This window comes from Octopus sinensis, linkage group LG14 (genome assembly GCF_006345805.1).
Source record: "Octopus sinensis linkage group LG14, ASM634580v1, whole genome shotgun sequence".
Classification (NCBI taxonomy): Eukaryota; Metazoa; Mollusca; class Cephalopoda; order Octopoda; family Octopodidae; genus Octopus; species Octopus sinensis.
Genome location: NC_043010.1, coordinates 59,106,843 through 59,134,001, shown reverse-complemented (window position 1 = coordinate 59,134,001; position 27,159 = coordinate 59,106,843). Strand labels below are relative to the sequence as shown.

The 27,159-nt window shown below is 37.0% G+C and overlaps 2 protein-coding genes across 2 annotated transcripts in view; both read right to left on the bottom strand.

Annotated features, from left to right (window-relative positions):
• LOC115219379 overlaps positions 1-27,159 on the bottom strand; it is a 77,161-nt gene that overhangs the window by 30,377 nt on the left and 19,625 nt on the right. Inside the window, exons 5-10 of the mRNA XM_036509389.1 lie at positions 22,163-24,567; positions 21,838-21,991; positions 20,724-20,783; positions 18,932-19,005; positions 11,024-13,474; positions 117-265 (exon numbers count right to left, since the gene is read on the bottom strand). Of these exons, the coding sequence (XP_036365282.1) occupies positions 117-265; positions 11,024-13,474; positions 18,932-19,005; positions 20,724-20,783; positions 21,838-21,991; positions 22,163-24,567 (5,293 nt within the window). The remainder of the gene's footprint in view (positions 1-116; positions 266-11,023; positions 13,475-18,931; positions 19,006-20,723; positions 20,784-21,837; positions 21,992-22,162; positions 24,568-27,159) is intronic.
• Positions 9,325-20,356, bottom strand: LOC118766084 (protocadherin beta-15-like). The gene is made up of 4 exons (XM_036509306.1): positions 20,108-20,356; positions 11,024-13,454; positions 10,700-10,852; positions 9,325-9,407 (listed from the first exon to the last, which is right to left on the bottom strand). Exons 2-3 carry the CDS (start codon positions 13,397-13,399, stop codon positions 10,730-10,732), a joined length of 2,499 nt encoding a protein of 832 aa, XP_036365199.1. The 5' UTR covers positions 13,400-13,454; positions 20,108-20,356; the 3' UTR covers positions 9,325-9,407; positions 10,700-10,729.

Genomic DNA, 27,159 nt, shown 5'->3' with positions numbered 1-27,159 from the left:
ATAAATTACACAAAATGGGGTTGGGGCGAATGGATGCAGTTAATGTTTCTCTTCAATATTTTAAAGTTGATGGCTGTAGGAAATACAAGGGCACAAAAAGAATTCCAGGTTGTTACTCAAAGGAGAAATGAATGGCAATTGTGATAAGTGCGGTGCTTGTGTAGTGCTGGGTACAATGTGGATAATTAGAAGAGGAGAGACAAGTGAGTTGGGAGTTTGTGGAAGACATGACATGTGACCAGCTATTCTCAAGAAAGAGGGTCCACTGTAATGAAAGACAAAATTGAGTAAAGAAATAGTATATAGGTGGGTCAGTAACTGGCTTCTTGCCAATGAGCCAGGTGGGGTTTTTTTTTGTTTTTGTTTTTTGGATGCTTGCTAGGATGTCTGTACATGTAGCAGCAGAGCCTAAGTAGATTCTACAGTAAATCTGACATCAACTTTGAAGAGGGTTAGAATTTGTAAGAGGTCTGAAGTATTTTCTGTTTCTGAAGAAAACGGCCAGTTTATGCGAGGCAGTCTTTGCCATGTTGAAGATGTACAAAGTATGGCCATCTGTCACAATTGCAAGTGAGTGTGGTTGGATAACATGTACCATGCCATCACCCATCATTTTAGGCATTTAAGTAGTCACAAGCAGACACCCTCTTGACACCTCCACCCTTTAGCTGGAGGAACATCTAGAAGTTGACAACCTGAGATAAAGAGAGCTGCACTGCCCTCTGTTGGTTCTCATTACAAGTGAATACACTGAAGCATTTATAAGGAATGTTGGGGTTCTAGTTGCATCTTGTTCACGTTTAAGAGGTGGGATATGATACTGTTTCCTTGATATTTATTTGCTTTCTTCCCTGCAGTATGGAGCTGAACCCTGGACAGTCCATAAAGCTCATGTCGACAAGTTACATACATATATGATGAGACAGCAATGACAAATTATGAAGGGATCCTATGATGTGCTGGTCTGATTCCTCACTGACAGAAATTTACATTGGTTGGGTCGTGTACACAGGATGGACAACAACAGACTCCCCATACAAATCCTTTACTCCTAACTATGCAAGGGAAAAGAATGGAAGACCTCGACTGAGATTCAAAGACACTGCAAAAAAGGAATATTAAGTGGAAAGGAATTCATCATAATAAATGACAAACTCAAGCGATAAACCAACCAATATGGAAAAAGCTTATCAAGTCAGGCCAAAGCCATGAACGGTCATAGTCACAACCAGTGGCTGTAGATAATGATATTTATAGAGTAGTTAAAGGAGAGAAGACTGGAGAATGCTTTCAATGTCTCTTCATGGAGCCAATACAGGGCTGGCAAAAGGTTTGTGGGTTGCATGTGGAGATCATCATCATCATCATCGTTTAATGTCCACTTTCCATGCTAGCATGGGTTGAACGGTTTGACCGAGGTCTGGGAAGCCAGGAGGATGCACCAGGCCCAGTCTGATCTGGCAGTGTTTCTACAGCTTGATGCCCTTCCTAATGCCAACCACTCCGTGAGTGTAGTGGGTGCTTTTTACATGCCACCGGCACTGGTATCACAACTACAATTTCCATTGATTTTTTATTGATTTTGATTTTGATTTCACTTGCCTCAACAGGTTTTTGCAAGCAGAGTTTTGTGTCCCAAGAGGGAAAGGTATGCATAAGTGGACTGGCTACATCTCAAGTAGAGGCCACGGGTTATGGTTTCACTTGTCCTGCCGGGTCTTCTCATGCACAGCATACTTCCAAAGGTCTTGGTCACTAGTCATTGCCTCAGTGTGGAAGGTAATAGAAAAATGAAAGGAAGTATCAGCTGCAAAAGAATGGACAAAAGAGTTGGAGGTGATGACATGTAGGCTGTTGATGTCTAGGGAGACACAAAACCAAACCTTCAGGCATACCAGTGTTGATAGACAGGTGGTCAGAGAGAGTCCCATTAATACACACCAATGGTGAAATCTGATAAGAAGTCTCCGGTCCAATGGATAAATGGAACCAGTTGGCAGGATGTTTTGATTGGAGATTTGCATTTCAGGCACAATTAAATATATTAATGTCAGGTGCAACAGTAAGGTTTTTCACTGAGTTTCTCAAAGGTTAGTGTCCACTAGAGTTTGAACATCAAAGAGTAGGTGCCCAGGAAATGTAGCTTTATGAAAACTGTGAAGAACTATCTCCATTACCTTTGAGATGTTGGAAGTAGGAATGATAAGAGTCAGCAGTAGCCTTTCTACAGAATAAGATATACTGCAGCGCATTTCCAAAGATTGCAAGAAATCTTAAGAGAGAGAGGAGGAGGGAAGAGAGAAGGGGGGGGGAGAATTTCTTTATTCACCATAAGGTTGAGAAAAAGAGGGGACAATACGGGGACAGACAAAACAAACGTTGGGGTCAGGGTATTGAATGAGACGAAACATATGAATAAACAAACAATTAAATGAGAATGAGTGATTAACAAAAAATGAAGCGGAGGACGCGGTTGACCCCACAAACCACATACTCACACTGAAGACTTTGCTTCTCCTTTTTTACATTCTCGATTAAAGAGGTTTTTTCACTCGCAACATACTTCCATCTTTTACGAAACACACTTTGCGACAGGCATTTCTTCTCCAGCCTTATTTTCCGTTTCATGTGGAAAACGAAAAAGTCGATTAGCTCGAGAGTGGAGATAAACACGCCTGTTGCAATTCCTTTCACTGTTTGAAGTAATCTTTTCCTTTGCAGGGAGCACAGACAGCAACCAGCCTGAACACTTTACCACTGCTGTGCGTCACATCCAAAACGACCAACCTGCCTTCTGGATCTATAAAGACAGTTCTAATCTCTAAATCCAGGTTTTTTCTGACCAGCACTGCCACTCCTGGTCGACAGGGAGAAACGTATTTCTCGTAGCCGTTTAGAAGGGGCGAAAAAGCCTGCAGCCCACTCAGTCTGGATTCGGTAATTACAACTACATCCAAACGATGCGACCCAAGGTTGTTAAGGAGGTAGCCTTGCTTCCAATACGACCCCAGGCCGCAAATATTTAAACAACCGAGTTTAAATGAGAATGTGAAAAATAAGTCGAATGTTTAAAACTTACTGTTTTAATGGGAGAGAGGGTGTAGTTTCACCCTCCTCTTTTCTGTCTGTGAGTGTTGTGGTTTGCGAAGTCATTTTTTTCGCGAATTGCCTGGACAGATGGCTTGAAAAGTTCATCTGTAACAGGCCGACATCCTCCACAAAAGATTTTTTTAGTTCAAAATAGTTGTCTTTGGTATAAAATTCGACATTTTCAAGAATAGTATTATTTACATCTATTGCGATATATTTTTTCGCCAATTTCATTGAAACAATTTTGTCTCTTAATAGTTTATTATTTTGTTTATCGCCGTGAAGGTGTTTCTCTTTTTTATATTAGGCGATTGTGGAGGGGTGTGTGTGTGTGTGCTTGTAAAAGCATGGGTGTTTGTAGGTGTGTGTGTGTGTGTTTGTGTGTGCTTTTTCCAGTGTGTGTGTTTTTTTGGCTACGTGTGTGTTTGTGACTGTATGTGTGGGTGTGGGTGTGCTTGTCTGTCTCGGAGCATAGTCCTGTGTATCCGAAGAGGGTGGGTTTTTCCGTTTCCGTCTTCTTTTTGAAGGTTCCACGTTGACCCACTCCTGGATGTTGTTGTTGTTTTCTCCCGCTGTCGGCTGTACTTCGGCAATTGGGGTGCGCGACGTGGCTGCTATTTCTAGTGGTGTGGTCGTTGTCTTCGGCGGCGTCCTTGCCTCTTCTGCTGCGTTTTCTTTGGCTGTCTTCTTCTTACAGCTCGACCTTATGTAAGGGAACTGGGCAATTTTTCTAAGTCTGAGGGATTTGCTTGGATGACAAGCTCTAAATCTTGTCCAAACCAGTTCATGTGGTGGTATCTCTTAGATTAAAGAATTGAAATTTCTTCTTCTTTGCTATGAGAATAGCGGCTATCACCCAGGCCACATCTATTCCGGGTGGTATATCCGCGACTGTGATTTTTGAAGTCGGCAGGAGAACCACTTCTTCAGACTTCAATGTCCTTGTTGGATGTTCCCTAGCTTTTTCTTCGCTAGGGTAACGCACCTCTACAGTGCCGAAGCGACAACCCCTTGTTATATAACTTGTTTGTTGCCATATCGGCCTCAAGAATTTTCCTATGGCTTCCCTCGGCACGAAGTCAATTTTCCTATTTTTCACATTATATGTTTTGTATATCACAGTTTTTCTCTCCGTCGCGTAAATTAATTCACTGGGAGGGAGCAACTTCAAATTATCACCTTCTTTCTTTAGTAAACCTTGGTATTTCTTTAATTCTTCCTTGTTAATAACTATATTTTCGCAGGGGCGAGTTGCTGCACTCACAAAATGTATTTTTGACTTTTCCTCTTGTGTCGTAGCCTCGCTCGACATCTTGTCGTCTGCTTTTGTAACGCGCGCGCGAGACGCCTCTATACTTTCACCTTCCTCCTCCCACATTTTCGCCTTCATCGCCTTCAAACAAATTTTCAAAGTTTTTCTCCGACTCGGAAGAAATTGGTGGCAAATTCATGTTTTTTTGCCGCTTCAAGGGGGAAAGAACGGGAAAAACTCTGCTGCAACAGCAGAAAAGAAGTGGTTTCGACGACCAAAACAGTAAATTTTCACAATTTTCAGCACAAAAACAATCTTTCAGCGCAGAGCAAAGAATAACACGACCGATGATCAAAAGAAGAGAGATGGAGAGAGGGGGGAGAGAGAGAGGGGGAGGGAGAGAGAGAGGGAGGGAGAGAGAGGGAGGAGAGAGAGAGGGAGGGAGAGAGAGGGGGGAGAGAGAGAGGGAGGGAGAGAGAGAGGGAGAGAGAGAGAGGGAGAGAGAGAGGGAGCGAGGGGAGAGAGGGTGGGAGGGAGAGAGAGAGAGAGGGATAGAGGGGGAGGGTAAGAGAGTCCAGTGGAGGTAGGAAATAGTTCAGTAGAATATTGGGGGCAATGGAAAGGACGTTGTAATCTAATGATTCCTACGGATATTTAATGCGTTAAATGTATTTATATATTTACATTGAGCTCTATTGAATCTCCACCACCACAAAGGTTCCCCTCATCGATTTTTAACAAAATGACAATGTCTGAAGCCATTCCTGCCCTCTCTGCTGATTTACTTCACTTCCTGATTGTTTCAAAGGAACAACAAGAAGACAAAATAATAATAATCGTATCAAATTTCAAATCATTATCTGCTTATAATTTAGTCTCTTTCCTACTCTAGACACGAGGCTCAAAATTTTGCGGGGAGGGGGTTCAGTCGATTAGACTTGACACCAGTACGCAACTGAACAGATATTCACATACTATTAACGCGGTTTCGATTCCCAGACCGGGCGTTGTGAGTGTTTATTGAGCGAAAACACCTAAAAGCTTCACGAGGCTCCGGCAGGGGATGGTGGTGATCCCTGCTGTACTCTTTCACCACAACTTTCTCTCACTCTTACTTCCTGTTTCTGTTGTACCTGTATTTCAAAGGGCCGGCCTTGTCACTCTCTGTGTCACGCTGAATATCCCCGAGAACTACGTTAAGGGTACACGTGTCTGTGGAGTGCTCAGCCACTTACACGTTAATTTCACGAGCAGGCTGTTCCGTTGATCGGATCAACCGGAACCCTCATCGTCGTAACCGACGGAGTGCTTCCCACTATTAACGTCTAGCATTAATAAATATCTATTCCACCTTGAATGTGGCACACCGTATTTATTCTGTCTGAATAATTATAATGATGCTTATTTCAAACGTTTCACTTCCCTTTCAAATTCATGCAAGGTGTATGTTACATTTAATTCTAAGCCAAAACATTATATTCATGTGAATTCCACATGGTTTTATTTGCACCATAAATTATCTAAAAGTCTTTAAACTAAATTCGAAGCTTCTGTATTGCTTGAGTTACGCCCCTTGCAAGGACATACAGCAGCAGCAGCACTTGGAAGAAATTTTTTTTTAAAACTAGCAGTATCGCCCGGCGTTGCTAGGGTTTGTTTCGACTCTTTAGAATTGGAATTTTTGAAAAGTAAAAATTTTGCATTATGTAGCTTGTTATTCTCATTAGGTGAACATTTTTCTGGTTGAAATACACGGAAAAATGGCGACACAGCGGTCAAAAAATCGTAAAAAAATAGGGATTTTCATAGAAAAAAAAGCACCTTTTTGATGTAAATAATTTTTGGTGTTAACATGGTCCAATTTGAATTTTTTCTTCTACAGAAGGAAGAGCAAACCTTCTTCTATCATACTCTCAATTTTGGTCAACTTGCGCCACAGGGTTTCGGAGGAGATAGTGTTAGTTGAAGGCTACCAAACCTGCCATACACAGATAACTTCAGCTTTATATGTATAGAGATAAAGCTTAGTTTGTGCATTAAAAGGAAAACTAGTTGTTCCAAATCATATGAAGAATTTATCTTTAGTTGATTAAATGATACCCTATTGACTCAGCCATTCATACATGCTTTTATAAATTTATGCAGAAGTAATTTTCAAATGACAATTGCTCACTTAAAAACAGTTCCAGAATTATTTCAAGGAAGAAATTACTGAATATGAGGAAACACTAAGCATTCTTTAAATGTTATTGAGTCTCATCACCATCATAAACATTCTCATCATCATTATTATCTAACGTCCATCTTCCATGCTGGCATGGGTTGGGTGGTTGGACAGGAACTGGCAAAGCAGAGGACTGCTCCACTGTCAGTTCTGGCAGGTTTTTTACAGTTGGATGTCCTTCCTAATGCTAATCACTTTACAGATGGGATTGGGAGCTTCCCATATGGCATCAGCATTGGCAAGGTCGATTTTTGCATGTTTTTTTAATAGGTGGAAACCTATTAAAGTGTGAGAGAGATGGAGGCGATATGCCAGGATATGCTCTCAAGGTACAGGAATGAGAATAAAGATTGGATGGTAGGGCATTGATAAAGATGCACAAATAAGGAATTCACATGAATGTAAAGAAGATGGAAGGAAGAGAATACAGTGACTGGTGAAACCTGGATATAAAGAAGGGGGGGGTGGATAACAAAGCAATGATACAGTGGGCAAGGTAGAGAGGTGGGAGAGATAAACACAGAGCATGGGGAAAAGATGTGAGGAAGAGGAGAAGGGAAGATGCAGTTAAGCTTAATGGGGTGAGATGTGTGGAAAATTTTGTTTAGTGTTACATGTGATTGGAACACACAGCACTTCCAGAACTCAAGTGTCTCTGTAGAAACCTTTGCAGCACCACTGTGACTTAGATTAAGAGTGCATTGTATGTTTAATATAGCAAAGTCTCAAATTAGAAGGAGAGAAGGAATAAGGGAAAAGGGGGAGTTTGAAAACGTTGGGAAGAAACAAAAGCAAGTGTAACATTTGGGTTCAAGTGGTGGTGAAGAGCAGCTGGCAGACTTTGAAGCCCAGGGATCAATAATGAAAGAAATGAAGCAATAACATAGAGGCATAAGACATTACAAAACATATAAATATACAAAGTGAAAGACATAGATTTATGGTTTTCAATGTAGCTTTTATATATTATATTTGTTAAAAACTAATTTGATAATTCAGTTCAAAAATAAACAAAATATTCAGTTTAAAAAATAAGCAGTGAAATTCAAAGAAAAATTCACAAAAAGAAATATTGTCAAATATTGAAAATACTGAAAAATAGAAAGAAATTATGTTAAACAACGTACTGAATTACATTTTACAATGGCTTACACTCAAATACATACACAAAATAAATGATATTGTTTATATTCTGGCACCTCCAAAAGGAGTTGGTCTTTCTCACTGTCTTCCTCAATATTCCACCATTAATATTCACTTCCTGACAGATGTGAATCGTGAGATGACGGGCATTCTCTCAAACTAAAATCTCCCACTACTGATAACAATCTATACACTATGACCAGATTTCAATACATTATAGTATATTTCATATTTTACACAAAATATTTTAACATATCTGTTAAACACCATCTACAGTATAGAAATAACATTTTATCTTCCTAACACCAAACACATACAAACACTGCCTCACCGGAACATTTTGGCTGTTGTCTAATGCTACTGATTAATATGCGTCACAAACCTTATATAGACATAAAATATTATTTTTATTGGAAGAAATTTAAATATTAAACATCTCAATCAACATCACCAAATTATTTGTGTAATAAAACAACACACACAACATTACTGCAGAACACGCATGAATTATTGTTCAATTTCTTTGTTCTTTTTGTTAATATTAAATATGTGAGAACAATATCTAACAAATTCAATGAGACTTATTATATCAAATGAGATTATAAAATATGAAATAGAGACTTACCTTTTTAGTAATTATATCATTGGTTATTCAGTGAGAAAGAGAAAGATGTATTGTTGTAGAAAGATCCATTGTAAGTGCTGCTGTAATGGTGTGACAATGGCTGTTATGGTGATGGAGTAGTGTAGCACGTCAGGCAGAGAGTCTGCTGCTAGGAGAGGGTTGCATGTGTCACTGAAGTTGTATGTTTTGTGGGAGTACGTCCATCTGATAATATTCTGTATGTATTTATCCTTAAAGATAATGTTTGTTGACTACTTCCAGTGATTGTTTGCATATATATATACAGAGAGAGAGATTTATATAGCTACAATATTCTATAGTTTAAACAGACCATAATGTTTTGGCTTAATAACATCAATAATGTGAATCCTGCTCTTTGTTAGTGATTTTGTTTTATGTTTTAGTAAGAATCTGATTGGATGAGGAAAGACCAATGAGGACATTAAATATTTGTGATGCAAATGTCATATATTTATAGGGAGAAAAAAAAGCTGATGAAGCAATCATACCTTTCCCCAAACTATTAAAGCCATGTTCTGTATTAGTTACAGAGTTTATTTTTAATATTACTCTAGAAATGAAAAGAAGCTTCATTTCACTGATATAAAAAAAATCTCCATTGAATATTTTTACCCTATTTTTAGTAGGATTACACAAAACTTTCAAAGGTGATACTAAACATAGTAAAACTTATAAAATGTCCCCAATCATTATACTCCACAACAAATATTAAATTTTAAGTATTATGGAGAGTAATTATTTATTTTTGTAGGCATTTATTTATTGTAATGTATAAAAAATATTTTTAAAACTTAACTAATTTAAACATCTCTAGGGTTACTTAGAATGCATTGCTTAATTATAAGACTGTCTTGTATAAATTTATATTGCTACATAATTAATGTGTATATGGATATGTGCATATTCCTGTGTGTACTTAATAGTTTATATCATGTTTACTTGGAGGAAAATATGCTCATCACTTCAAATATATAATTATACATGTTTCACTGGTGTTTCTTCACTGGAATCTTTTGATGTAGAATTATCATTGTTTTTATATATATTTTGATCTGAAATTTAGAAACAAAATAGTACTTTACAAAATCAGAGAATTGCCTGTATTAATATTTAGTTACATAAAGAAATATGATAAAATACAAAGAGTCTGGAGTATATTATCACAAAAGCAACAGATGAGGAGAGGAGTAATTTAATTTTTATTCAATTACATTATTTGTGATAAAAACTAGGTAGAGGAAAGAGGGCCATGGGGAATTTAGCAATGAAGGGAAAAGAAGCAGAGCAAAGAGAAGGATGATATGGATGTCAAGCATGATGAAATGGTTAGAACGGGGTTGTCAAACCAGGGTAAATTACCCCAAGTGGGGTGAAAATGAAATTCTTGTGGGTGATAAGGACTTATTAGACATAACTAAAATTATATATAAAACACGTTCCTTGTTACGGCAGAAATTTTTCTTCTGGCAACACTGCATCTGTCCAATGTGATGGACGTGTTCAGGAGACGTCATGCCATTTTGAACTACAGGCAATTTGGTTGCTCAGGCATTGTCTAGTGACTAAACATATTATTTGGCAGCTGTCTATTACCCACCTTAACCTTATTTTTTGACACGTTTTTGAATTGTTTAAGTAGATTTAAGTAGTTAGTCAGCCATGTAAAAAAGCACGAAGTCCACTCTACTGAGGGGTTGGTGTTAGGAAGGGCATCCAGCTGTAAAAAATCCTACCAAAACAGTTACAGAAGTCTGGTGCAGGCTTCTGCCTGGCCAGCTCTTGTGAAACCAGCCCACCTGTGCTACCATTAACCAAGACAGACATTAACCAAGATGATGATGATGATGAACCCTTTAACAAAATTGATTGGACTCTGAAGACTGTATCCAAATTGCTCCGGCATGTAACAAATATGAAACAACATCATTTATCCAAAACTTGAAATGGAAAGGCTTCTCGTTTCCTAATGAGGATATTAATTGATTTTATTGTGTTTGTTTTTTATCTTTTATATTTATAAATGGGTTCAATAAACCTTTTGAATTTAAAGATTATATGATTGTCTTCCTTTCGAATGAAGGGTTTAATATCAGTGTAAATAAATATACTTTGGAGTAATTGGTTAAGAAAGTTCCCCGACACCTGGGTTAGGGAAAAAAAAGACGCATGAAACATTAGGAAGTGGAACTGTTACGAAAACACAAAAAACAGAGAATTGTGGCAGGATATGATTGCTTATGCCCTACACTCTGGACATCACACCTAAAAGAAAGATTTGTGATAAACTGCAAATGTCTACATATGATGTGATTTAAACAAAAATATTGATGTTATAGTAATTTACCTGATACTCCTGGTATTTCTTCGTAATGTTTCAGTCTCCTTGTCTACCACTTCTCTTGGATGACATTGTATCTGATGTATAGTTACAAACCATAGTAGCATTATCTTCCACAGCATCATCACTTGATGTCACCACAACAGGTTGACAGTATTTCTGTTGACAAACAAACGATAAAGAAATGTGAGAAGACACCAAACAATGGAAGTTACAATCAACATGGAAAGAGAACAATTTAATATTGGAATGTATTATTGAAGTTAAAACATATTCAAAGAGATTTCATTGTTCACTTTTACAGAGAGAAAATGTAATGTTTCCACTTACTGGGGTAGGTTTTGGTAAAGTTCTCGACTGAACTGAAGATTCATATTTGTTCTGTAGCTGACCTTCTGCATAACATTCACTCTTGGATCTCTCAGAATAGATATTCCGCTTCACCATCTCTTCTGCATTCCTCGACATAGCAACAGAAGTGTTAGTCTGGTACAACAATTGTTTCATCTCTGCTCTACCTTGGTAGGCTGTATTCTTTGTGGCAGCAGCTGTGTTATCTCTGTGTTTAATACATTTCATAATACACAGCGTTATAGAAACAACAATAGCCACTGATATTATTACTGCTGATGATACAATGATAATAACCCATGTCATATGGACCCGACCTGAAGATTGTAAAGGTCCACTCTTCGACATTGGTGATGTCTCGTTACTAACAGCCAATACCAAAGTGACACTAGTTGTTGACGACTGAACTGGACTACCACTGTCCTTCACAACAAACACCAGCCCATAACTTCCAGCATCATTTAGATAAACTTGTCTGGAGAAGGATAAAGCACCACTGTGTGAGTTCATACTAAACAACTGTTTATCATTTCCTTGTATGATTGCATATCTGAGGAAAGCATTGTTTCCACTGTCCCCATCAGAGGCTCTCAAAACTGTGATGTCACTCTTACTCTGCGGATGGTACTGCACATTTAGCGTGTAAGGGTCACTACTAGGATATGTAAAATACGGAGCATTGTCATTTTGATCTAGAATCTCAACAACAACATTCGCTGTGTCATTCAGAGATGGGCTTCCATTGTCTTTGACAAAAACCTCAAACTTATACACATCTTGTTTCTCTCTGTCCAATGACATGGTCGCTGAAATGAAGCCATAACTGGTGATGAGAAATGGGAGATTGGATTTTTCTTTACGCAGCAGAGAATATGTGAGTTGTCCAGCAGATCCAAGATCAGGGTCAGTGGCATTGACAAAACCAATAGGGAAGTCTTTATCTTTGTTTTCGTAGGTGAGGAATTGGAATGTATCTTTGGTAAACTGTGGTTGTACATCGTTGATGTCAGTCACTTGGATAGAGAGGCTTTTAACACTTTTCAGAGGAGGTAATCCTTTATCTTGACACGAGACAGGAATGTTATAGTGTCCTTGTGTTTCTCTGTCCACTGGTTTGTTTAGAATGATTTTATATTCCTTGGATCCCATTGACTGTAGTTTGAATGTATCATGTTTGATATCACAGCTGACCTCTCCATTTTGTCCCACATCATTGTCAGTGACCATCACATAAGCAATGAAACTACCAACTCTGGTGTCTTCCGAAAGGGTAGCTGTGTTGTCATTGATTGAAGAAACATAATCAATATCAATAGATGGAGGATTGTTGTGTTGGTTGATAACATTTACCAGAACTGTTGCTATAGAAATGAGAGGAGGGTTGCCCCCATCTCTGGCTTCTATAAATAGTTCATAGGTTTTCTTTTTCCCAAAATTTGAATATTCCCTTAACTGAATATTTCCACTGGTTTCATTTAATTGAAAATAACTTTTTGCTATATCTGATGTCTTTGGACTGAAATGGAAAGTAATTTTACCATTTTCACCAGAATCAGCATCTGTCACAGATAAAACAATGATGGGTTTAGATTTGTGATGCGCACTTTGTATGGATATATTATATAAAGGTTTAGAAAACTCTGGTGGGTTGTCATTAACATCTATTACAGAAATATTTATATTCAAAATCCCTTGTTTTGCTGGTGACCCTCCATCTTTAGCTATGACCTGTAATAAATATGTATCTTTGATTTCTCTGTCCAATGTTTCTTTTAAAACTATTTTAAGAGAAGAAATACCATCAGCTCTTTTAGACACTGACAGAGAGAATGGTTCTCCATTCTTTGATTTTAATTTATATTGTATTAATGAGTTTTGAAATCCAACATCTTTGTCTATGGCATTGGGTATTGATCTTTTTGCACCTTTGCGATCATCTTCACTAAACAGTATATTGACATTTCTCATAGGAAAGTTTGGTTGATGGTCATTGATATCTTCTATTACAATTTTGATTTTTAATATCTTTGTAATACTTCTTCCTTTATTAACCACAACTTTCACAGTTCTGGAACATTCTTTGTTGAATGTGCAGAGATCTTCTGCATCCAGTGTCTGAGCAGTGTACAGTTTACCTGTTTTGGTGATGTTAAATAACTGTGCCACCTTTCGTTTGAATTGACTGAATGTTATCAAATGTTGGTCAGATGGTTTAACATTGTCTAAAAGTTTAGAATCGGCAGCAATGTCTGCTACATATGTTCCTGGACTTCTCTCTTCTTCCACGTGGTAGGTAAGGTCTATGGTCAGGACACACTGGACCAGCGAAAATACAATAGACAATGGCAGGAACATGTTGCTGTTGAGTGTTGGAATGGTTAGGTATCTGAAGGTGTGGCATTGGTTGAACCTGAAATGGAAATATGTTTCCTTGAACAAATGTTATAAGAAATAAGTTACAATTCAAACGATACAATTAACCATGGAAACATTAGAAATGTATGGCTGTAGTATTTTACAGCAATTCATTTGATAGATTAAAGTGTTTATGTCTCAATGCATCCATAGAAGTAAAGAACAACAACAACTGGTACAGTTCTATATTTAAGATATTGAGGAATTATTTATATCATTTACATTTGACAGATATTTGTCCTCATCTTGTTTGTTGTTAACACAATGTTTCAGCTGATAAACCCTCCAACCTTCATCAGATGTCTTGGGGAAATTTTGAACCTGGGTTCTCATTCCTAAGGTATTCTTCGATGTTATTCATCATCATCATCATCATCATCATCGTTTAGCGTCCATTATTATTATTATTATTATCATCATTATTATTATTATTCAGGTCACTGCCATGGAAACTTGGGGTTAGTAGCCTGCGCTCTTAACCACTACACCATATGCCCATAAATAATGAACTAATGGTTCTTTTACATCAGTGTGGGCTTGTTATTTACTGCCCTTTCTTTTCCCAATTTACAAAACTATTTGACTTCATTCCTAACTTCCCACAATCCTCTGGCATTTACACCAAGCTCTGCTCTTTTTTACACTTTAGCGTAGTATATTCCACATGCAGTCTCTCACTAATCATGGACTTTGTTTCTAATGAGAAACTCTGAGTATATGCTGGATGTATGCAGAGTGTGTTTTTCAGTGTTGTTAAATGTGTACATGAATCTAATTTTTAACAACACTGGAAGACACTCTACACAACCAAGAAAACGTATCAATATTCTATGGACACAGAAACAGCAAAATATTACACAAGAAACTCTAAAGAACTAAATAGAAACTCTATATTAGTGTGTAAAACATGTGTTTTCCTTTGTATTAACAGTTAGAAGTAACATACACTCTCTGATGACTGTGCAGAAATCAGTTGCCAAAAAGACCAAACAAGGGCAACAAAACGAATAGTTTCTAGGGAAGTGGAGGTAATGACTGGCAGGACAGAAAGGGTAAAGAGCAGCAGAATAACAATAATAACAATAAACATTAGAATACTAATATAGAAGGGAATGATTGTGTGTGTGTGTGTGTGTGTGTGTGTGCGTGTATGTGTATACAAGCACATGTAAATGAATGCGAATGTTGAATTGCTTTAGCAAAACAATGGATGATCTTCACATTCCATGTTGATATTATGACTGATTGTTCAGTGCTTTTCAAGACTTACAGAACACTTCTTCTATTTGACAGGAAAAGAATCCAGCACTAAAATCCTACCATAAATACATTGATGTTCAACCTATGACACCTTGGCACAAAAGGGACATAAAAGAAACAAAAAAAGAATTTCTTCCTAGCTATGTTGTTATGATAGATCTGAAGATAGAGGCAGGTTTTTCAACACATGAAATGTTGCACTAAATCTTGATGTTTTCATTATTACAGAAACCATTGCAAAGATCTCAGTGTCATATTTAATCACAGACTACTCAGAGAGGAATCGTTTCTGTGGCTATCTCTACTTTTTGTCTCTTCAATTGGAACCAGTCCGTCCTAGTTTCATTCACATTGCTTATTACCTCATACTGATTAACTAAAATGTCATTAATATGTATTAAATATAAGGTGGTGAGCTGGATAAAATGCTTAGCAGCATTTTGTCCATCTTTACGTTTTGAGTTCAAATTCCACTGAGGTTAACTTTGTCTATTGTCCTTTTGGGGTCAATAAAATATGCACCAGTTGAACTCTGGGGTCGATGTAACCAACTTACCCCCTTTCCCAAACTTGCTGGCCTTGTGCCAAAATTTCAAACTTATATTTACTGAATATAAAATATTTCTAGTAAAATGCAATCACTTAAGAACATAATTAAATGATCAATAATGATATCCAACAATTTAATTAATTCTTGTTTGGTATTATTTATATATAGATGAGAAAACTGAAAACAACATAGCAATATAATCTAAACAAGAACACTCAGAGAGCGCAAACCTCCACCAAGGCAACACCAACATCCTCTCAACGATTAGCCAAAGATAATTTTTAAAATGAGAATGTCTCAAATAAACTTGACTGCTCTCATGAACGAGAATACTAAAAATGAACCTAACTGTTCTCAAATATTTAGTGAAAAAAACAGGTAAAATAATCCAGAATCCTTGTCCAGTAACGGATTGATTCCAAAATCTAATCAGTTGTGCCAGTCACAAGGCCAAACATCCCTGAAAGTTTCATCCAAATTCAGTGGTTCTTGAGATATCTTGCCCACGGACAAACACAACTGAAAACAATACCTCCACCTTCGCTAAGGCAGAGGTAATTATGTCAGGGAATAATAAAAACATATGAATAACAGAAGTTCTATAATTGAAATCAAATTTTGTAATTTAATTTCAGATTCTACAGTAATGATATTTCACATTCATTATTATCTTTGACATCTTCTATTTCTATCAACATTGCTCCATCTCCCACATCCATCATATCATCTACATCCATCGTCACCATCACTTCTCCCCTGCCTAACATCAAAGCTTTTGCTGCAGCCTCCATCATCACCACTCTTGTCACCATCAACACAATCACATATATAGCTTTCCTGGAAATACTGCATAATGCAGGATAGGGTGCACATGTGCATATGTATACACACATATGCACATGAGGCAGTGCTGAAAAGTTCCTGGCTTTGGATAAAAGAAAATACAGGAGAATCAGTTAATCCTGATTTTATTCAACATATTCCCCTCTCAGACTCGCACACTTATTACAGTGGTCCTTCAGTTTTTCTGAGCCCTGTAAAAGAACTCAGAAGGCTGGGCCTCCAATCAGGCCTTTCACGACATCCTTACAGCCAAGAACTTTTCAGTAAACCCTCGTACACACACACACACACACAAATAAGTACAGGCAGGCAGGCAGACAGACAGATATGGTAACCTCTCAAGACTGAGAAAGTGATTCTACAATTTCTTACTGAACACCTTCCACAGCTGATTTGTTTGTTCTGGATGTTAGCTCACTCCCTTCATCAATTCAACATTACCTGTACAGGTGTACAGGTGTCACATGTCAGGTGTCAAAGTGACCACAGAGCTATGAGAGAGGAAGTGTTCTGCTGAAGAACACAACAAACCACCTGGTCCAGGAATCAAACAATGGTCTCATGACTGTGTTTATTTCCTACTTTAATCACCCTTCTCATTTTGGGGACAAGGTAACCTCTCTAATGTAGGTGCCACGACAAAATGCAGCTGTAAAATGGTTGACAAATAAACAGAGATGACATAGTATAAAAGAAATGCTTTCATTTTGCTGGAGAAAAGACTCTCTCAGTGCTGAAGCTGTAATAAAATAAGCCCAGTACAAAGTGTAAAAGGCTTGGTGTTAGGGCTTCCAGACATAGAAATAATGCCAGAAATGGGATATACAAGCAACATATAGTCTGCAGTATGTCTTGAAGTACAGTAACTCTAAATAAGATCTGACTCAGACTGTCAACTAACGAACTTATGTACAACTTATGAAAGCATTGAAGTGATTGTAAAATGATGAGATGATCGTCTAAATTTGGGTCTAAACATTTTGATTACATAGATTCAGCAGATATCAGAGTGGATGCCAACATGATATACCATTTCCCCTCTCTTTATGTAAATACTCTATTTGGTGTCATGGAAACAACAATGGCCTGCCAGCTACTGAAAACCTAATGCCCATTTGCCATTAGATCTGCAAAAGAACCTATGCAGTGTACAGACGAAACCTTTAGTCTGCAGACAATCTTGGGGTAACCACTTGCTATTACACTCCTCATAAATTAGGTAAGTAAAAAGAAGATACCAAGCTAAAACACCCAACAATAGAAGGGGGCTATCCAACACTCAGCAGTTTCTCCTATGAACTAATATGGGGCCAATGCTTATACTAAGAATCAGTACAATAATGTAGGTACCACATTGGAAGGGATATTAGGTTATCCCTCAATAAAACTCCTTATATAGCAAGCAACCCGTATCAACTAGAATAGAAGCAACTCTTTAAGCCAGAACTCTATACAACTGTTATGGATCTCGAAATAGTTCCCCATTAAGCCTTACACGATGACTTATGAGCATTAAGGATTAAAGGCTGATGAAAGAAGAGGGGCTTCTTTAAGACAGATCACGGATTACCATGCTCCTGGGGTTGATGATGTGATAGAAATGCTTTTTTCTACACACAGTTCTATGAATAAGAACAACACAGAGAAGAGTGGAATCCTTAGGTTAGAGGGGACACAGCCTCTCTCAGCCTCTCTGGGGCTGGTGAAAATATAAAGACAGGGCTTTGATTTTCATGAGCATAAGCAAACCTCTCTAGTGTTAGAGTCCCAATAAGAAACATGCATGTTATTTCCAAAGTGAAACTGTGACAACGTAGGGTTGATAGGACTTTTTGATTCTACTGGGGGAAAGCAAATCTCTGTAATGCTGCTGTCACAATAAAATGGCCAAAACATTCTCAAGTGGTTGATGACAGAAAGGCAATCCAGGTTTCGAAATCATGTCATAAAATGGAATGTGTGCATGTTTGTGTGTATGAGTGTGTGTGTGTTTGTGTGTGTATGTATGTGTGTGTGTATGTATGTGTGTGTGTGTGCATATGTGTGTTTGTGTGTGGTGTGACAGTCCTCGACCCATCAAGGAGGGAGATAAGAATAACACAGTTTTCGACCATAAAGACTCTTCCAACTCATGTCAGTATAGAAAAGCAAACAAAATGATGATCGTGAAAATAGTGGAAGGAATACATTAAAGATTAATTAAACTTAACTGAATGATTTATAACGACGACTACGTTGGTTAAAAATATAAAGTGATGTATATTTGTGTATAGACACACACACACACATTTATTTATTTATAGATGTGAGTTATGTTATTCATATCAACATATCAAATTGTTTGTTATGGACATTTGAGTGAATAAGGTTAGGTTTAACAGTTCACCTGGTCACATTCCTATGTCAAAGAATTCTTGCTGCATTCTATAAGTAGTATTTTTAATGCTATTCACCTAATTTTCCCTTTTTATGCATTTCATATATATTACACAAACAGCCTTCATGTAAGTATTTGTTTCTTCCAAAGCCGTTCAATACAATAATAATAATAAAAAAAAAAGCAATTTATACTAACTTCTAGAATCCTCTACTTAATATAAATCTTAGTTAATTTTTCCATTAATCGTTGAGTGTGTGTATAGAGATCAATGAGGTCCCTGTAATACTAAGATTAAAGATTAGACTTGGAAAGACGGGACAAGAACAGAGACAATACTGAGACAAAATCGAAATTGGAATCACAGTCATTTTAAAATCTCAATAAAAGCGAATGTCTTTAGAAAAGGAAAATCTAAAACAAATTATAAAATCTAGTTTACTTTCAAATAGTTTAAAATATGAAAATGATTTGAGTCACTGTTCCTGACAAATAGACAGTCAATGATGAAGAAATCTTGAATGAGAAGAATGACAAAAGAATAAATGAAATCGGAGTGTTGAGGTAATGAGTGAAAGGTTTGAGAGAAGAGAATAAATAAAGAATACAAGTTGAAGTGGAAAAAATTCAGAGCAGGAAAAAAATTTGTGAGGAGAACAGATTTTTAATGATAGCAGTTTCGGTGATTTCCACAAAAACATTATAAAATGTTCTGTGACTATACTGAGATTATAGCAAGTGAGGATGAATTGCTTATAATTACATTTGTATATTTAATTCATATTGAAAAACAATTCAACTTTAATTTCTGTGAAATGTTAGCTTCAAAAATTCTTTTATCAAAATCCCTGAGTAAATACTGGAAAATGTGGGGTAAAAACTATGATAAAAAATCTGAACTGAATTTACACAAGTAAATAAAATATGAAAATAGATGAAGAAGGAAGATGTATTTAAAACACTTTATCATACTTATATATATTTTTAAAAGTAATCATATAACAAATAAATATTGTATACACTCTGTCAATTCCACAGAGTTAGTTGTTCACATTTGAATGGCCTATCCAACATTCTATCATTTTCATTTGACTGAATACTACTATGTCCACCATTAGCTGAGATCTGCAACGTGCAATTACCTCATCACCTACTACTAACAATCTACATACGGTAAGCAGATTTAAATACATTTTGGTATTTTACTTCATATTTTATACAAAACATCATGCATCCGATGTATGATGGCTAAAACAGATGAAAAAACAAATCTTCCATAAACCATCAACGATATATTGATACAATATATTTATAATAATACAATATTATTTATAATAAGAGAAACTTTATATTATGAAGACTGTTCTCCGTAAATATTATGGAGACAGGTTATATTGTTTCAATGGATTAAAGATTAAATATTAACCATTTCAAGCATCATCATCTCACAAATTGTGATGAAAAACAATATGAACAGCATTATTGAAAAATATGGGTGAATTATTGTTCAATCTCTTTGTTCCTTTGTTAAAATTAAACATGTTAGAAGAAAATTTTTCAGATTTAGTGAGATTTATAATATCAAATGAGATTATAAAAAGATTAAATAGAAACTTACCTTTTTAATAATTATATCATTGGTTATTCAGTGAGAAAGAAAGATGTATTGTTGTAGAAAGATCCATTGTAAGTGCTGCTGTAATGGTGTGAGAATGGCTGTTATGGTGATGGAGTAGTGTAGCACGTCAGGCAGAGAGTCTGCTGCTAGGAGAGGGTTGCATGTGTCACTGAAGTTGTATGTTTTGTGGGAGTACGTCCATCTAATAATATTCTGTATGTATTTACCCTTAAAGATGATAATTACTATTCATATATATATATATATATATATATATATATATATATATATATATTTAAATAGCTATGAAATTCTAGAGTTTAACCTACCACAATTGTTTGATTTACTAACATCAGTAATGTGAATGCTTAGCTTTCTCAGAGATATATTTCTATATTTTAGTGACAATTTGATTGGTTGAATGACCTTAACAGAAGACCAATGGCAATCTTCTCTTTAATATTGATTTGATTAGGCATAACTGCTTGAACTTATACAAAGAAGAAAGTGAAATTCTTTTTCTTCAGAATTACTAGCATTGACTATATTTATTCAGAAGTATATTATTCCTAAAATTCATGAATTTAAATGCTTGTTTAAATTTATATTTAGTTACATTTTAATGAAAATATTTGTAGACTGTCACAAGAATGTTGTGATTTCTCATTGATATTGTCTAAAATAGAAATAAAATTAAATAATTGAGCTCTAATTACAAATATTTGTGAAATATTTGTCTCAAATCAAGAAGTAACAACTCTGAGCTAAATTTAGAATTCAGTATTATTTGGCCTACAAAAAGGAGAGATATTTAGCGTTCAAAACAAGCACTATGTGTAGAAATAATCTGTTTGAATGTACACAAAAAATAAACCTAACATAATTAGATCAACAAAGAAAACTATAGCTTTAAACTTCATCTTTTCTTATCAGAACTATTAGTTATTTATTAACACTTCTATCTTCACATATATACACTGTTGTAATGACGGTAAATGTTGATATTGCATATGTATTGAAGAAGTACTATCTTAAATTACATATATTATCATATATTATAATATATTATAATATATTATAATAGTTATGTTATTTCAATAACATAATTAAACATGTTTCACTGGTGTCTCTTCACTGGATTCTTTTGATGTAGATGTATCATTGTTTTTATATATACTTTGATCTGAAATTTAGAGACAGAATACATTATAAATGTGGCATTTATGTTGATGATTTAATCAAAGATATGACAATAAAAGAGAAAAATATGATGATGATATAAACATATTTCGGATTCAAAAGCAGAGAAATATTTCTAGGGAAATGACAAGTGGCCAAGGGCTTTTGTGATAAGCCATGCTTTACAAGATTTGTCAAGCCACATGAAATCATAAACGTTACTAGTGCCAGTGTCATGTGATAGGCACCCATCCCAGTGGCACATGAAAGCAACTGCCGTGCCAGTGGCATGTAAAAAGCAGCCATTACACTCTTGGAGTGGTTGGCACCCAGCTGTACAAACCATACCAAACAAGACTGGAGCTTGGCGTAGCTCTTCAGCTTACCAATTCCAATCAAGCCATCTAACCCATGCCAGCATGGAAAGCAGATGCCGAATGATGATGATGATGGGTAATTTATCCTTTACTAATTACTATAACTTATAAGTTTATAACAAATAACTGCTAATATCTATGCATGAAGGACATATTGTCAATGTAGTTGCTAACCTGATATTCCTGGTATTTCTTCGTAATGTTTCAACTCTCCATGTCTACCACTTCTCTTGGATGACATTGTATCTGATGTATAGTTACAAACCATAGTAGCATTATCTTCCACAGCATCATCACTTGATGTCACCACAACAGGTTGACAGTATTTCTGTTGACAAACAAACGATAAAGAAATGTGAGAAGACACCAAACAATGGAAGTTACAATCAACATGGAGAGAGAACAATTTAATATTGGAATGTATTATTGAAGTTAAAACATATTCAAAGAGATTTCATTGTTCACTTTTACAGAGAGAAAATGTAATGTTTCCACTTACTGGGGTAGGTTTTGGTAAAGTTCTCGACTGAACTGAAGATTCATATTTGTTCTGTAGCTGACCTTCTGCATAACATTCACTCTTGGATCTCTCAGAATAGATATTCCGCTTCACCATCTCTTCTGCATTCCTCGACATAGCAACAGAAGTGTTAGTCTGGTACAACAATTGTTTCATCTCTGCTCTACCTTGGTAGGCTGTATTCTTTGTGGCAGCAGCTGTGTTATCTCTGTGTTTAATACATTTCATAATACACAGCGTTATAGAAACAACAATAGCCACTGATATTATTACTGCTGATGATACAATGATAATAACCCATGTCATATGGACCCGACCTGAAGATTGTAAAGGTCCACTCTTCGACATTGGTGATGTCTCGTTACTAACAGCCAATACCAAAGTGACACTAGTTGTTGACGACTGAACTGGACTACCACTGTCCTTCACAACAAACACCAGCTCATAACTTCCAGCATCATTTAGATAAACTTGTCTGGAGAAGGATAAAGCACCACTGTGTGAGTTCATACTAAACAACTGTTTATCATTTCCTTGTATGATTGCATATCTGAGGAAAGCATTGTTTCCACTGTCCCCATCAGAAGCTCTCAAAACTGTGATGTCACTCTTACTCTGCGGATGGTACTGCACATTTAGCGTGTAAGGGTCACTACTAGGATATGTAAAATACGGAGCATTGTCATTTTGATCTAGAATCTCAACAACAACATTCGCTGTGTCATTCAGAGATGGGCTTCCATTGTCTTTGACAAAAACCTCAAACTTATACACATCTTGTTTCTCTCTGTCCAATGACATGGTCGCTGAAATGAAGCCATAACTGGTGATGAGAAATGGGAGATTGGATTTTTCTTTACGCAGCAGAGAATACGTGAGTTGTCCAGCAGATCCAAGATCAGGGTCAGTGGCATTGACAAAACCAATAGGGAAGTCTTTATCTTTGTTTTCGTAGGTGAGGAATTGGAATGTGTCTTTGGTAAACTGTGGTTGTACATCGTTGATGTCAGTCACTTGGATAGAGAGGCTTTTAACACTTTTGAGAGGAGGTAATCCTTTATCTTGACAGGAGACAGGAATGTTATAGTGTCCTTGTGTTTCTCTGTCCACTGGTTTGTTTAGAATGATTTTATATTCTTTAGATCCCATTGACTGTAGTTTGAATGTATCATGTTTGATATCACAGCTGACCTCTCCATTTTGTCCCACATCATTGTCAGTGACCATCACATAAGCAATGAAACTACCGACTTTGATGTTTTCAGAGATGGTAGCTGTGTTGTCATTGATTGCAGAAACATAATCAATATCAATATTTGGGGGATTGTTGTGTTGATTGATAACATTTACCAGAACAGTTGCTATGGAATTGAGAGGTGGAATACCTCCGTCTCTGGCTTCTACAAATAATTCATAGGTTTTCTTTTTTCCCAGATTTGAATATTCCCTCAACAGAATATTTCCACTGGTTTTATTTAACTGAAAATAGCTTTTTGCTAGATCTGATGTCTTTGGACTGAAATGGAAAGTAATTTTGCCATTTTCACCAGAATCAGCATCTGTTACAGATAAAACAATGATGGGTTTGGATTTATGATGTGTACTTTGTATGGATATATTATATAAAGGTTTAGAAAATACAGGTGGGTTGTCGTTTAAATCTATTATTGAGATATTTATATTCAAAATACCTTGTTTTGCTGGTGAACCTCCATCTTTAGCTATGACTTGTAATAAATATGTATCTTTGATTTCTCTGTCTAATGATTCTTTTAAAACTATTTTAAGTGAAGAAATACCATCAGCTCTTTTAGACACTGACAGAGAGAATGGTTCTCCATTCTTTGATTTTAATTTATATTGAATTAAGGAGTTTTGAAATCCAACATCTTTGTCCATGGCATTCGGTATTGATCTTTTTGAACTGATACGGTCATCTTCTCCAAACTGTATATTCACATTCTTTATAGGAAACTCTGGTTGATGGTCATTGATATCTTCTATAACAATTTTGATTTTTAATATTTTTGAAACACTGATTCCTTTATTGACAACAACCTTCATAGTTCTAGAACATTCTTTGTTGAATGTGCAGAGATCTTCTGCATCCAGTGTCTGAGCAGTGTACAGCTTACCTGTTTTGGTGATATTAAATAACTGTGCCACCTTTCGTTTGAATTGACTGAATGTTATCAAATGTTGGTCAGATGGTTTAACATTGTCTAAAAGTTTAGAATCGGCAGCAATGTCTGCTACATAGGTTCCTGGACTTCTCTCTTCTTCCACATGGTAGGTAAGGTCTATGGTCAGGACACAGTGGACCATTGATAATACAATGGACAATGACAATAACATTGTGTTGAGGTGAAGCTGTCCAGGTTTGTTTCAGATTGACCCTAAAACAAATATATTTACTTGGTTAATTATAATCAAAAACATGTCACAGTTTAAGTATACGATAATTAGTAAAGTATTAGAAATGCATTACTATCATTTTGCAACTGTACTTCTATAGAATAAAAGCCCAATCCAATGATTTAAGTTTCAATGTTTTTACACATTTGAAGACAATAATAATAGCCATGTTGTCCAAGAAATAGTACTGGAGTCAAGACTGGGATTAAATAACTTAATTATAGAAATTTTACTTAAGGGAATTCAGTTGGTGAGTTTGAATGTGAAACCCTGCAATTGGATCTAACTGAAATTGCTTGGGCTATCTGGTTCTAGATGGAACACTTTCAAGCGACATAAAGCCATCCAGGTCCAGTTACAACTCAAAAGCTCCACCAGAATCCTTCAACTAAGGACTGAACTGACCACTAAGGTGGAAACAAAGTGATTAGAAAACTGGAAAACTGTTTCCTCATTGTTTGTTGTAATTGTTCCCCTGCGTAGGATCAAACTTTAGTTTAACCCTTCAAATATGGTTGAGCAGAAGCAGCAGCACTGCTTAAAAATCTGCTCAAGTGCCATTGGCAGATACAGCAAATCTTAACCTATTAGAGAAGAGCAGCCATTACGAAGTTTCAACAACAAAAAAACTGCAACAATTCATCATCATCATCATCATCATCATCGTTTAACGTCTGCTTTCCATGCTAGCATGGGTTGGACGATTCGACTGGGGTCTGGGAAGCCAGGAGGCTGCACCAGGCCCAGTCTGATCTGGAAGTGTTTCTACAGCTGGATGCCTTTCCTAACGCCAACCACTCCGTTAGTGTAGTGGGTGCTTTTTACGTGCCAGGCAAAGTTGGCAACGGCCACGATCGGTTGGTGTTTTTTACGTGCCACTGGCTCAGAGGCCAGTCGGGGCGGCGCTGGCAACGGCCACAAAAAATTTACGCTGTTGCTCTCCATAACAGGAAAAGTTTTCTACATTCTGTTATTAAGCAGGACTTGGCAGGCCATTGCCACAACACTAAAAGAAGATCAAACAGGATTTCATTCCAGGTGCTCTTGCACTGAGCAAATTTTGTCTAAATTCAATGTCTGATTTTGTAGAAGGAGCTCATAAAGCACAATATCCTTCCATCCCAACCAATACAGAGCATCACCTTGTTTGGATGCTGACTGATTTTTAGAGTGATTAATGGCAGTTCATTTTGCTTTCTCCGAGACCATTTTCACTCTACATCATTGTAAACAATTCATTTCTCATCACTTGTGGTTGTTCTTTTCAAACTGGGTCATTTTTGTTGTATTTGAGCAGAGAATCAGAGATGGAAATAGGGTCCATTATACTTTTTTCTGTTAAATTATGAGGCATCCAAAGAGCATGGTGATTCATGCATCCAAAAGGTTTTTAAATGCCTTATAACATTCACATGAGATACCTGAAATATTTTCGCAACCGCTGCCAGCGCCGCCCCGACTGTTGTCGTGTCCGTTGCCAGCCTCGCCTGGCCCCCGTGCCGGTGGCACATAAAAAACACCATCCGTTTGTTGCCGTTTGCCAGCTCTGTCTGGCACCTGTGCGGGTGGCACGTAAAAAGCACCCACTACACTCATGGAGTGGTTGGCGTTAGGAAGGGCATCCAGTCGTAGAAACACTGCCAGATTTGACTGTGCCTGATGGAGCCCCAAAAGGGCAATTTGGGAAACTTCAGCGGTCCGACTTGCCAGGAGGGAACGTCGGACTGCTGAACGGGAATACAGGTTGCATAAATCAGACACCAACAGGAAGAAGCGGAATAAATCCTCCAACCATCTCAAGCAAGTGACAAAAAAAGCAGTGCTTGAATTTGAACAGTGCATAGCAGCCAATCCTGACAGCAAGGTTTTCTGGAAATATGTGCACTCAAAGCAGAGACCTCACTCTCCAGTGGGCCCTCTTCGCAACCCTCACACAAACCAGATCACTGACGACCCCAAGGAATGCGCAGAACTCATTGCCGAGTACTATGCAAACATATTCACTGTTGAAAGTCAAAATGTACCATCTTCACCATCACTAACAGCAAACTCCATAACAACTATGGAATTTACACCTGCAATGCTGCGACGTCACCTTCAAAATAAGCGCAACTATGCCTCCCCTGGTCTCGATGGAGTTACATACCTGCTTCTCAAACGTGGCAGGCACTTCCTTTTACACCAGCTTTCTATTTTCTTCCAGTACTGTCTCAACAATGGTGCTACTCCGGAGCAGTGGAAAACTGCCAGTGTCATTCCTCTGTTCAAAAAGGGCGACCGCACATCACCTGTCAACTATCGCCCAGTCAGTCTCACTAGCTGTATTGCAAAACTGATGGAATCGTCTGTCAGAGAAACACTCTGGAACTTCTGGAGCTCTCACAGTCTCATCCGACCCTCACAATATGGATTTGTCCCTAACTCCAGCTGCAGTGACCAGCTTGTCGAGTTCCTTGAGGACATTACTCAGATTACTGACAGTGGCTCATGGGTGGATGTTGTCTACCTTGACTTTGCTAAGGCTTTCAACTCTGTGCCACACAAAAGGCTTATGGTGAAAC

What these genes read in the sequence shown, in the direction of transcription:
- LOC118766084 (XM_036509306.1), bottom strand. Translation starts at nt 13,399, where the DNA reads ATGTTCCTGCCATTGTCTATTGTATTTTCGCTGGTCCAGTGTGTCCTG. An exon ending in CTTTACCAAAACCTACCCCA is followed by an intron (nt 10,853 to 11,023) that starts GTAAGTGGAAAC and finishes GTTTGTCAACAG; the next exon opens with AAATACTGTCAACCTGTTGT.